The sequence below is a fragment of the Taudactylus pleione genome, unplaced genomic scaffold (assembly GCF_031769625.1).
Source record: "Taudactylus pleione unplaced genomic scaffold, aTauple2 ptg000913l, whole genome shotgun sequence".
In the NCBI taxonomy this organism is placed as follows: Eukaryota; Metazoa; Chordata; class Amphibia; order Anura; family Myobatrachidae; genus Taudactylus; species Taudactylus pleione.
In genome coordinates, this window is record NW_028285314.1 from 1,815,036 (window position 1) to 1,828,610 (window position 13,575).

General features: G+C 46.5%; 1 protein-coding gene across 1 annotated transcript; it reads right to left on the reverse strand.

Moving 5' to 3' along the window:
- Positions 1-279: 279 nt before the first annotated feature.
- LOC148473778 (zona pellucida sperm-binding protein 3-like) lies at positions 280-5,671 on the reverse strand. The gene is made up of 8 exons (XM_088459539.1): positions 5,182-5,671; positions 4,639-4,757; positions 3,239-3,342; positions 2,993-3,170; positions 2,798-2,918; positions 1,278-1,369; positions 1,068-1,201; positions 280-544 (listed from the first exon to the last, which is right to left on the reverse strand). Exons 1-6 carry the CDS (start codon positions 5,635-5,637, stop codon positions 1,364-1,366), a joined length of 984 nt encoding a protein of 327 aa, XP_088315665.1. The 5' UTR covers positions 5,638-5,671; the 3' UTR covers positions 280-544; positions 1,068-1,201; positions 1,278-1,363.
- Between the last annotated feature and the right edge of the window lie 7,904 nt (positions 5,672-13,575).

Below are 13,575 nucleotides of genomic sequence, written 5' to 3' on the forward strand. Positions count from 1 at the left end.
CAAGAACATACTGTACACTGGGGACATTCTGGGTGTCTCATGGACAATTATGCATTTGTTTAACCCCTGCAGCCTGATAGCTTCTAAGCTTGTGGCCCTGGACTTTTACAGCTGGGATCCCAAGTGTCACTGACAGCAAAAGCTCTCAGAATGCATTACATAACCAACAGGCAGGGGAGTAATAGAAAAAGATCCACTGTAAAAGGTCCTCGTCAGTTGCAAAGGCCCATAACATGTTATACCAAGGCTATAGGATACATGAGGACAAGGATGCAGAAATGGATCTTGAAGATTTTTTATTTCTATACAGCTTCTTGGTGAGAGAATCTCCTTACGACACATTTTCCAACCACCACAAGACCAACAGCTACAACAGCCAGACTGATGGAGACAATGGCCACCAACACCCACAGTTCTAGAGGCCTGGATCCTGCAGTCATTCTAGAAGCCTGGCTAAGGGCTGCACCAGGGGCTGGGTTAGACTCTGCTCCAATCACCAGAAGAGGCCCAAGTGTGGCCATTCCATGTTCCTCTGGATGAGAGCCTGCAGGGGGGAGAGGTTAGGCTTTAATACAAGCAGCCAGAACTTACAGTCAAAATGACATTTAGCCAGTGTTATATGTGAGGTGTAAGGCACTGGTAAAGAATATTTTCCTGGATTATTTACCATCTACTGTATGTGTGAAGATCCCCATAAGCCATTACCAAGATCCATGGTCATGTGGGGGACTTTGTTATGTCAAAGACTTGGCTAGAACCAAGGCAGGTGCCAACTGCTATTACATGTAGTGAGTGTAACAGGCTTTCAGTCACAGCTCACACAGATTTGGAAGAAACCCCCAACCAGGTGCAATGAGGTGAAGCCTCCCATAAATATCGGCAATAAAGACTGAGGAACAAGGTAGGTGTGTGAAGACAAGTCACAAGCCCATATTGACACCAGTGTCTGCATTATAGAAGGGAGCATTTACCAAGCCAAAACCTGGCATTGCCAGGCTTTCATATGCCCCAAATAGAAGGTAGGGTGTAAGATGGCAGTCCAGTGCCTGGTAACATGAAGTACTCACCAACTTCTCTCTTCCCCATTCCTCTTGGTCTCCCATGCACAGCTTCCCATCTCCTGCTCTGACCAGCAGGGGCAGCACAGTTCCCAGTGTCACAGCATTGGCAGATGTTATTGGCGCCCTCCACAGCAGCCCAGCTAAGAGAAATTGAGAAGTCAGCCAGCTTACCCATTACACCAGTAACGTAACTAAGGGGTCTACACAGTGTCTCACCTTCTAGAGGCTTTGCTGTAGGAACAGGCTTTGTTCAATGGATCCGGGGTCTGAGAGGCTGCAGCAGCTCTCAGGTAACAGGTGATCTAGATCTAGGACAAGACAACAGTTAAAGGTGATGAGCTGGAAGAAGGGAGTGCGGGGCTTCTGCTAGGGATGCTCCCAGTAATTTTCCTGCACAAGCAGTGCTTAAAGTGGTCCTATAGAAGTGGTGGAACTTGCACACCCCCTCTTTTTTTTTTTAAAAGACAGTGCGTGCAAAAAAAAAAAAAAAAAAAGTGGTCTCAATTGTATTCCCAAATCAAATTCCACCACATAGTAGCACAGGCTTGATTCACATTACACCATAGTAGTGTCTTATTCATGCAAGACACAGCAGTGCCATTGCCCCTTATGCAGTGCCCCCGGTAGTTTAGTCAATTAGACTTTTTGGTGCCCTGTGCCAGAGAGCATTGGCACCCTCCCACCCCATTTTTTTTTTTAATTAGATGCACCTGAAAAAGGGGAATGGCCTCATGGGGAAGGGCCAGGAGATGCTGGGGATAAAAGAAGCAGCTACAACTGACTATGATAAACAGGAAAGTTAACAGGCCCCTTCCTTGTGGTGCCCTGTGCCATGGCACTGATTGCACCAACCTAGTTATGGCCATGCCCAGTATGCAGTGCCCCAGGAGTGGTAATGCTGCTTACACAAAAGTGAGCTCCAGCCTCTGGCTGGCACTGCAGGGGGTAGGGGAACTGAGTGCCCATTGGTAACAATCTCAGCGGGCACCCAGCAAGTGGAGCCTACCTGCAGCGCCGGGCTAAGGTGGGTTGGAGGAGGAACTGGTTCCGTCTCCAAATAGAAGTGATGGAAGGCAGGTCTGCCCCACTTTAACCCCTGTGCACAAGTCTTAAATACATATTCCCCCGATTAGATAATGAGCTAAGCTGTCAGACTTCTGTAACCTATAGCCGAGTAATTTTGCAAGAAATCCCAACAATGCATTCTGGCAATTCCTGGATTTCTGCCATTATCCTATGAAGCTACGTATGGGGTCCCCTCCATGTTAGATCACAAAAACAGCTCCCAAAGGTTTCTAAATTGTGATCTTTACCCAGCTCTAGAACAGGAAGCTTCCGGCAGCCTGGAACCACGGTAGCCTATGGGCTATTACAGCATTTTTATTTTTATTTTTTAAAGCGGAGAGGGATCTTTGGCTGGCCTCCTTGCCAGCCTATACTGGTGCATTATGCTGGCTGGATCCATACCCAGAATCAGCGATAGCTGTAGTTACCACTTTGCTACCAACTCTGTGCTGTTACAGGACATTCTCTGAAGCCTTGTCCCAACACATGAAGACTACATACAATAGAAAAGTCGCTTTGCAATTTAAGGTGATACAGAACATTTTAAAAGTTGTTACAGTAATAAATATGCCCCTAGATGTTTATACTCTGTGCACCCTTAGTTGCCTCTCAGAATTGGCATCATGCCCCCACACTAGAAGGTGTAACCAGTAGAACGGATCAGTCCTCACCAGAGAGACATCTGTCCCAGTGAACCGGAAAGCATCAACCATGAACCGGAGCTGGCTTAGCTGGGTCCTTGGGGATGTGAAGGCAGAAGAGGAATCTTCTTGCTTACCGTCCACCAGGCACCTGCACAACAGGACAGGTTAAGCAGAAAGAGGAGCCATGACCACAGCAGCTGGACAGTCACTGGTATAACATACCCATTGTAGGCAATGATGTCATAGTGAGCGTCAGACTGGACATCAGGAGACAGCGTGGCCACACATCTATCCACAAACAGCATCATAGGGACGTGGTTCTGAGTGTCCACAGAGGCCTCTATGTAGAACATGTCCCCCAGCTGGAATACAGAGGAAGGTCTGGGGGCACTCCAGTCATCTGTAAGGTAATCAGGGGGTTAGAGACCAAACCAGACCCAGCACCACCATAGCCACCACCTCACTTACCAGTCATCAGCTGCAAGGAGAAGGACAGCCTCTCTTCTGAGGACGCGGTGGAATGGAATGGAACCCATGTTGGCTTGATGGCCTCACTGCTCACATTACCATGTCTGTACAAGATAAGGTCACATTTAGCTCCAATAGAGCCAGAAGAATTGTCACATGGTGGCAAATTCGATTCTCATTAAAGATGGAGACCAAAAGATTAGGACAGTAGCGTAAGGACTAGGTACAGTAACATGAGCATCTCTTAATCTTTTATGCAGTAAGACCGACATTTCTTGATCCAATTATGTGAAGTCCAAGTAACTAATATTTGGTCCACAGACCTAGTGGGAAAATGGTCTTCTAGCCTAATACTGCTTTTATACCCAAATTCCAGGTCTGACCCAGTTCGGAACCCTGTTCCCACCTCCGGATCAGACCCGGAATTCAGCCGACACCGACCCAGGATATTCCTGAGTTGGCACCAGTCACACTGGAGCCGGGTCTGCAGTGACCTGGCTCTTACAGCGTGGAGATGACATCTCCAAGCAACGCTGTGGCTCCAGGTCATCATGAACCGGATCACGCCATTTACACTACAGGGTTTCACGGGTTATTCCCGTGTTATACCCTGCAAGTAACCTGGGTTGGATCGCCGGGTCAATACCCAGAAATCCAACTCTGTCCCCTTTTACACCAAGGAGCTACCCAGCTTAACCATGCAACAACCCGGGTTTTAGCTCTGGTGTAAGAGGGACGTCCATTCTTCCAGAGCCCCTTAGGAGACAGTCACAGTATAGCCACGGGGAACACTAGCTGCACCAGACAAATCACTGCAGGATGGCACCACTAACAGAGCAACAGCCCCTGTACCCACACAGTAACGCTGGCAGCCATACTAAGGAATGTGATGGAAACTCAGCCCATGTACATCAGTGACTGTCATTGTAGGTAATCCAGGTATAAATCAGATATGACCACCAGTGACATAATACACAGCCTAGTACAGGGTATAGTAAGGAGGCCTTAATCTGAGCAGCTCCTTGTGCACAGAAGTGTGGAAGACGTCTGGTGTCAGATCCCAACGTCACTGCCTCAGAGGGGACAGGTCAGTCACCAATACAGCATAATAGCTGGTGCAGGGGGGAGATCACTACATTATACAGGATATACACTGGTGGTGCCCTAATCTGTACAAGGCACAGACCTGACACTGGGGTCACAGGAATCATTGGGGAAGGGGGGGGGGGGGGGGGGATTTGTACTGTTAGAAACCTACATGTGATGCCGATGGTAGCACAGAAGCCGGAACCCATAATGTTACACAGGAGCAACTTCTCCAGCACAGACCAAGGCTGAGAGTCACTAGTGTGGCAGCTCCCACTCAATAAGCTATATCCCTCCCTCTGACCCACACTCACCGGGGGTAGAAGCACTGGATGGGGACCACAGCAGAGTTGGTCCTGGTAATGGGGACACTGCTGGAGGGCTTTGGGTTGTAGGACAGGCTGGTTATGTAGACCAGAGAGTCTGCAGTCATCTGAGGACATGAAGAGTAATATTATCCATTTATTACACCAAGTACTACATGCAGATCAGTTATCCTCCCTGACTGATAATACAAGTTGTGTCACTGTAGTGTATATAAAAGGACCCTATATTATGTTCCAGGTCACTCCTGCCTAGTAAATGGGACACTTCAGGTCAGATTCTCAGCATTTGTTATAGCAGAAGGTGCGCCACCTATGGGTAATGTTACTAATCCTCACCAGAGCATTTCAGTTAATAAGCATCAGCTTTGGGAAGGAACTGTTCAGTACCCATGTATGGGAAGTCCAGTATATAGTGGCCAGACACCAAGATAATATGTACATAGATCATTGCCCCCCTATTACTCACATTTAGAAGCACAGTACACTACAACTAGTTTTATTCTATATTAGCCCCCCCCATTCCCCACTTACCTGTACTGCGTTCCCACACTCCTGGAGGCCAATCTCAAAGACCACACTGGTATCGGTGCTCTGGGAACCAGGTTTGCAGGACTGGGGTCCTAGGCCCAGATCTGAGGCCTTCACCAGCTTCCCATTCCCATACAGATCTCTCATCACAGTCACCACCATTGTGTCCTCACCACACTGCACACTGATAGGAGAGCTCTGGGGTGGTGCCAACTGTCTAGACTGAGCAGCCTCCCCATTATACCTAACAGGGGACCCCCATCCTGACACAGGCTGAGCACCCCATCTGGGAGACCCCAGGCCAGACACAGGCTGAACAACCCCCACAGAGGGCTGGTAATGCCTCCACCAACTGTCTGACTGGCGCCTAACCAAGACATGCTCCCCAGCACTGGCAAATCCTGAGCCATAAACCAGCGCAACCACCAGCAGCCAACTCCACCTCACCCACATCCCCATTCTGCCTGCAGGACACACAGCACAAGAACAGGAGTGCAGGGATCAGCCCTTTATACCCCTCCCATCAGCTGCTAATACCCCCCACCTGGGGCAGATAATGATCACACACACCTGAACACCTTTCTCAGCAAAGATATGGTGGATAGATTTTATATGAAGATAGATTAGTTATACCCCTTTTCCACCTAAATTCCGGGTCTGACCCTGAGTTGGAACAAAGTCCCTATCCGGATCAGACCCGGAATTTTGCTGGCGCCAACTTGGGATATTCCCGAGTCGGCGCCGCTCACAGAGCGGAGTGAAAGTGGACGCTTGGAGATGACATCATCTCCAAGCGCCGCTGAAGCCGGACCAATCAGCCGGCTTGCAGCGCACTGCAGGTCATCGTGACCCAGAGTGTGCTGTTCTCACAGCAGGGTTTCACGGGCTACGCCCATGTCAAACCCTGCTGTTTACCTGGGTTGGATTGCCGGGTCTCTCGACCTGGCGATAGAAACCCTCTCCCCTTTTACACCAAGGAGCTGCCTGCGTTAACCCTCCAAAAACCCTGGTTTTAGGTCTGGTGTAAAAGCGCTATTAGATAGATAGATAGATAGATAGATAGATAGATAGATAGATAGATAGATAGATAGATAGATAGATAGATAGATAGATAGATATGAGATAGATAGATAGATTAGATTGATAGATAGATATATAGATAGATATTGCACTTAAATCTACGTTTACCATCCTTTAAACTGGGACACATATGAATCACACAGGCTCTGTGGCTGGCTGCATTTCACCTGGTTTTAATGAGCCACAGAACTTATGTAAAGGCCCCCATACATCAGAGATTGATTGCAGCAATCGTGCAATTTGCAATCGATTGTGTATAAAAATCTTTCCCTTTTTCAAATGATTGTGGCAATTCTGCAATCTGCAATCGATTGAAAAAACGGAAAGATTTTTATACACAATCGATTGCAAATTGCACGATTGCTGCAATCAATCTCTGATGTATGGGGGCCTTAATTCATGAGTGTCCCGGTTTAACTCCAAAAAGAGAGGATTGGTCATACAGTGATGCACGTGCATAGAGAGTAAAGTTACACCAATAAAATATAACGTTTATTAATTACATTAAAAGGCCTATTACTGTGAAATATTAATAAGGTGAGAATCATGGAAGGAGAAATAGTGACAAAAGAGTGATATGAAAAAGAAACTCTCTGTATCATAGTGTGTATACAATATCCTTTTTCAAATTATTATATTATTGGTAATTATAGCCTCCCAGGAATTTGTGGTGTGTGTAATTCATTTGAATAAAGGCCCTCATTCAGAGCCGGACGCTCTGAGCAGAGCGCACAATCTGAATGAGGGCCGTCCTCCATAATTATGGAGCGTCCTCCTGGACGCTCGTATAGCTGTGGGTCACCACCCACAGCCTATACGAGCGTGCAGGTTGATGGCCGCGATGGTCTTGACCATCGTGACCATCGCCACTGCGAGCCGGAGCCTGCGGTTGAGTTTCTCAACCGCAAGGCCCAGAGTGATTTTGGCTCTATCAGAGCCAAAATCACTCCCACTGACATCAATAGTGATGTCAGTGGGCCGGCTTCTGACGGTAGGCGTTCCCAAGGGAACGCCCCCGTCTGGGAGGCACGCCCACCAAAGGGGGCGTGCTGTCAATCAAGATCGACAGCACGCCCCCTTTTATCAGACACAACGAGCGAAGGAAAGTCCTTCGCTCATCGCGTCTGGCGCATGCGCACGACGGAGCTCCCTCTGTCGTGCGCATGCGCAGTGCACACCATCGACCCACTTGCGAGCGGACAGCCGCTTGCGAGTGGGTCTGAATCAGGCCCAAAGTTTTTTATACAAGAGGACTTGTCTCCAATCAATTCCATAAGCTGCATACACACACACACACAACGATTTAGTAAATGAACGATTTTAGCAAACGATTTTCGTTAATTATTTCAAGGGAAAAATGAATGAAAATCGTTTACTAAAATCGTTCATTTACTAAATGTAATGAACAATTTTTTTTGAACTATAAACGATTATCGCATATTCCCTTACTGAAAATCGTTGAGTTGGTCAGTCTGACTGAACTACAAACTACAAACTATAAAACGTGAAAGCGCATGAACGATAATCGTTCATCGTTTTAACTCAGAAAGTGAATGATTTTTTCAACAGTTGAACGATAAACAATATCGTTATCAGTAATCGTTGAAAAAATCGTTCTGTGTGTATGCACCTTTACTGTTTGTTTTATTAATATAACTAATATCACTTATGTAAAATTCAACTGCTGATGTTTTAAATATCCATTCCCAATTAGGACAGAAATCACTGATGTTATAGTGTCCACTATGAAATCATTGCACCAAATATATCCTGATTAAGTTCTAGAATGAGATATTATTAATTATTAGTTGCTATTGGCAGGAACCCCGCACTATCAATTGTAAGGCTGGGTACACACGTAAAGATTATCTGTCCAACCATCTAACTAGTTGATTGGTTGGAATGAAAATCTGGTAAGGTATGAAAGCAAATGACAATCAGCAATTTGCTCCCAAACGCCGGAACATGGACAGAAACTGTTGTTGGAACAAATTGTTTAGATCAAACATTTAACAAACTTGTCTGACCGACCATTTTCATCTGCTTTCTGGTATTTAGGAGCAAATTGCTGATCATCAGTTACTCCCATACGTTACCAGATTCTCATTCCAACCAATCACCTAGTTGGCTGGTTGGACAGAAAATCTTTACGTGTGTATGCACCTTAACTCTCATTTTATGCTGCTGGCAGGTATCATTTTATTTATTTGCAATGACATATATGAGGGCCCAGTATATTTGTATGTTTATATTGATCTTTATATATCAAATGCTGTTGCCAAAAAATATTTGCTCTATAAATTAAGACCCCCATATATCAGCGACGGATTGCCGCGATGTTGCGATCCTGCAACCAGGGATCGAGGGATGGGTGAAATCCAACATGTTGGATTTCACAGATTTGCAGATCTCAATCAAAATATAATTGGCACATCGGTGAAATTTAACATGGTGGATTTCACCGATCCTGCGACGGATCGCGGAACATCGATGGCCGTAGGTCGGCATTTCCAATCCGATCGCAGGATGTATGGGGGCCTTTACACAGCAGTGATCAGATAGTGTAACCAAAGGATCTATAGCTTTCTGTGATGCCTGGAATTATGTTGCTGACAGGTATCGCCTGATACAATGCTACACTCCTTATGAGGAATCTATAATGTCTGTAATGTGCTTAATATACAGTATCACATGCTGCTGGCATAAATCAGCGCTCTATAGGTTATACAGCAGAACCGCACTATAATGTCTATCTATCCAGACTGTGCTAAAATCAAAGTTTTTTCTCTCTTTTTTATGGTGCCCTTTGTTAATGGTTTGTTAGGATAATACCACACACTATACAGCTCCCAGAAAAGCATATATATCCTGAGAAAGTATTAGTAGACACCAAAATTGTTTTAATTCAGGGAATGGGTATATTGAAATTCATATAAAGTTCTCAATCCTATATAATAGATTATAATGTATCAAATAAAAATCCAGCTGAATTATGTAATATCCACTGAGCTTCTTGCTTGTAATGATAATTGCACAATCTCAGGATTTCTCCTATTCAGTAACACACTGCTAATTATTAATAGCAGAGATGTGCACCGACTAGAGATGAGCGGGTCCGGATTTCAGAGATCCGAACCCACCCGAATTTAGCAGATCCGAGTCGGATCCAAGCAGGCTCGGGGTTTCCCGCCTGACTCGGATCTCAAAACCAAGGCAAAACCATAGAGTCGGAAATCTCGCGGTTCACGAGCTTACGTCTCTATGATCAATGTAGTGTATAGGGACCACGCGGGGGACGCCATTTCACTCCGGCTGTGGAGACTGAACAGGGAGGGTGGATAGTGTAGGGCTGGGAGAGTTGCTGGTGTTGTTTCGTGTTGTGCTGTCTGCTGGGTCCTGAGCTGGTGCACTGCTGATCCATTCTGGGCTGTGCTGTCTGCTGTGTCCTGGGCTGGTGCACTGCTGATCCATTCTGGGCTGGTGCTGTCTGCTGTGTCCTGGACTGGTGGTGCTGTGCTGTCTGCTGTGTCCTGGGCTGGTGCTGTCTGCTGTGTCCTGGACTGGTGGTGCTGTGCTGTCTGCTGTGTCCTGGGCTGGTGCTGTCTGCTGTGTCCTGGGCTGGTGCTGTCTGCTGTGTCCTGAGCTGGTGCACTGCTGATTCATTCTGGGCTGGTGCTGTCACTGTGCTGTCTGCTGTGTCCTGGGCTGGTGCACTGCTGATCCATTCTGGGCTGGTGCTGTCTGCTGTGTCCAGGGCTGGTGCACTGCTGATCCATCCTGGGCTGGTGCTGTCTGCTGGGTCCTGAGCTGGTGCACTGCTGATCCATTCTGGGCTGGTGCTGTCTGCTGTGTCCTGGGCTGGTGCACTGCTGATCCATTCTGGGCTGTGCTGTCTGCTGTGTCCATTCGGGCTGGTGCAGAATACATCTGGGCTCTGCTGAGTCCAACTGAGCTGGACTCAAAAAAAAAAAAAAATTGTACCCTGGTTTTGGATCTGGATTGATTTTGCCAAAACCTCACCTCCGTGTTTTGTTTTCGTGTTTTGGTTTTGGATCTGGATTTTTTCTTTAAAAAAATAAGAAAAACAGCTAAAATCACATAATTTGGACCTGTTTTTGTTTCTACAGTATTAATAACCTCAATAACATTTATTTCCAGTCATTTCCAATCAATTTTGACCACCTCACTGCTCACAATATTGATTTTTTTTTCATCATAGTTTAACAAACCAATCATTTCAGCGACACGGACTGCCAATTGTGGCTGAAATCATTGGTTTGTTTGGGCCCCCATAAAACAAGCTGCCAATGTGCATTGGACATGGAAATGAAAATGATCCCATACACAAACTGGTTTACATTACAAGTTGTCCTCATCCTCATCCTCGTCATCCCCATCAGTGTGTACATCCTCTTCTTCACACAATATTAATTTGTCCCCGCTGGAATCCACCATAGGCACCTCTGTAATTTTTTTATGTGATTGTTGGTAGATGTCTTCCTCGTGGAATTTGTAATTCATTTTAATGAACATCATCTTTTCCACATTTTGAGGAAGTAACCTCCTATGCCGATCACTGACAAGGTTGCCAGCTGCACTGAAAGCTCTTTAGGAGTACAGACTGGAGGGTGGTAATGCAAAGCCAGTTTGTGTATGGGCCTCCAAATTGCCTCTTTTTCCTGCCAGTACTGAAAGTGACTGTCTGACATGCCTATTAGGATGTTATCTCTGAAATAGTCCTCCACCATTCTGTGAATGGAGACCGTATCACACATAGTCATGGTAGAAGACATGTCACTAGTAGGCAGTTCTCTCAGGCCCGATCAGATGTAATTTTTTGGTGACTGATCTGCATGACCAGCAGGCATTCTGTAAGGAAAATTTAGTTTTTTCCTGGCAGCTGCAGAAACTGAAGGAGGAGATGATGGCGTTTCACGTGCAGCTGCAGATGACAATTTTTTTACCAACATCTCTTTGTACAGTTTTAAATTTCGGTCTGTTGGAAAAAAACTCACAAGGTAGGACTTAAATCTAGGATCCAGAATGGTAGCCAAAATATATTTTTCAGATTTCAATAGATTGACGACTCTTGGATCCTGGTGAAGTGAATCAAGGGCTTGAATCACCAGTCTGACATACTTTGCGCAATCACCTCCTCCTTCAGTTTCTCCAGCTGTTTTTGCAAAAGTCTGATGAGGGGAATGACCTGACTCAAGCTGGCAGTGTCTGAACTAACTTCACATGTGGCAAGTTCAAAGGGCTTGAGAACATTGCACAACACGGAAATTATTCTCCAATGCGCTTGAGTAAGGTGCATTCCCCCTACACGGCCTATGTCATAGTCCGTTGTATAGGTTTATGTCATAGTCCGTTGTATAAGCCTGGATGGCCTTTTGCTGTTCCTCCATCTGCTGAAGCATATAGAGGGTAGAATTCCACCGAGTTACTACCTCTTGGTTCAGCTGATGGAAGGGCAAATTTAACAGTACCTGCTGGTCATGCAATCTTCGACAAGCGGTCGCCTAATGTCTGAAATATCCGGATATTTTGCTGGCCACTGAGAGCATCTCCTGCACGACCGTGTCAGTTTTTAAAAAACGTTGCACCACAAAATTAATTGTGTGAGCAAAACATGGGACGTGTTGGAATTCGCCCAGATGTAATGCTCTCATAATATTGGTGGCATTATCCAAAATCACAAATCCCGAGGAGAGTCCAAGTGGGGTAAGCCATTTAGCAATGATTTCCCTGAGTTTTTCTAAGAGGTTCTCAGCTATATGCCTCTTAGTGAAACCAGTTATACAAAGAGTAGCCTGCCTCTGTATCAGCTGTCTTTTGGGAGATGTTGCTGGTGCTGTTGCTGTTGTAGGCAATACACATACCCAGTGGGCTGTCACAGTCATGTAATCCTTAGTTTGCCCTGTCCCACTTGTCCACATATCAGTGGTCAAGTGGACAGTGGATACAATGGCATTTCTGAGGACATTAATAAGGTTTTTATTAATGACCTTGTACAGATTTGGAATTGCTGTTCTAGCGAAGTGGAATCTAGAAGGGATCTGGTAGTGAGGACACATGACCTCAATTAACTGTTGAAACCCCACTGCAGTAATGGCGGATACTGGATGCACATCTAATACCAGCATAGCTGTTATGGCGTCAGTAATCTGCTGTGCAACTGTGTGATTGCCGTCAAACTTGTTTGTCCTTGCAAACGATAGTTTGACTGTTAATTGTTTTTTGGAGAATACACTACAAGTAGTCTTCCTCCTGGTCCCCTTCTGGGATGCAGATCTACTCACAGCAACAGCAGCAGCAACAGACATAAGCCCTCATTCAGAGCCGTACGCTCTGAGCAGAGCGCACGCTCTGAATGAGGGCCGCCCTCCATAATTATGGAGCGTCCTCCTGGACGCTTGTATAGCTGTGGGTCACCACCCACAGCCTATACGAGCGTGCAGTTTGATGGCCGCGATGGTCGTGACCATCGTGACCATCGCCACTGCGAGCCGGAGCCTGCGGTTGAGGTTTTCAACCGCAAGGCCCGGAGTGATTTTGGCTCTATCAGAGCCAAAATCACTCCCACTGACATCACTAGTGATGTCAGTGGGCTGGCTTCTGACGGTAGGCGTTCCCTTGGGAACGCCCCCATCAGGGAGGCACGCCCCCGGCACGCCCACCAAAGGGGGCGTGCTGTCAATCAACATCGACAGCACGCCCCCTTTGATCAGACACAACGAGCGAAGGAAAGTCCTTCGCTCGTCGCGTACTGGCGCATGCGCACGACGGAGCTCCCTCCGTCATGCGCATGCTCAGTGCAGACCATCGACCCACTTGCGAGTGGACAGCCGCTCGCGAGTGGGTCTGAATCAGGCCCATAGTCATCAAGGATCCTTCTGAGGAATCACGGATAGGAGAGGAGTCAATCATGCTTCGAATACAAACATTGGATGCAGCAGGACTACTCCCAGTGACGAATGAGAATGTTGATGATGCCGGTGTTGGTGTTGGAGATCGAAGGCGCTTGGATCTCACAGAGAACGAGCAGGTAGGTGACACTGGACTTGTTACGTTTTGAGTTTTGGAACTTGGCGCCAAACACTTTGATATTTGATGAATGTGCTCCAAGTGATGTAACAAGGAGGAGGTTCCTAGGTGGTTTAGGTCCCTCCCTCTACTCACTCTTGCATGGCAACGGTCACATATGGCTTGACAACTGTTGTCCGGATCGGGGTGGAAATAATTCCAGACGTGAGAAGTAGATTTTTTTTGTCTTTTGTCCTGGCATGACAACAATGGGCTTTGGCTTTTTCAATC

Coding starts and splice junctions, on each gene's coding strand:
- LOC148473778 (XM_088459539.1), bottom strand. CDS start 5,637: ATGGGGATGTGGGTGAGGTGGAGTTGGCTGCTGGTGGTTGCGCTGGTT. Junction 4,758..5,181: donor AGTGTGGGAACGCAGTACAG/GTAAGTGGGGAA, acceptor TCATGTCCTCAG/ATGACTGCAGACTCTCTGGT. Junction 3,343..4,638: donor ATCCAGTGCTTCTACCCCCG/GTGAGTGTGGGT, acceptor TATCTTGTACAG/ACATGGTAATGTGAGCAGTG.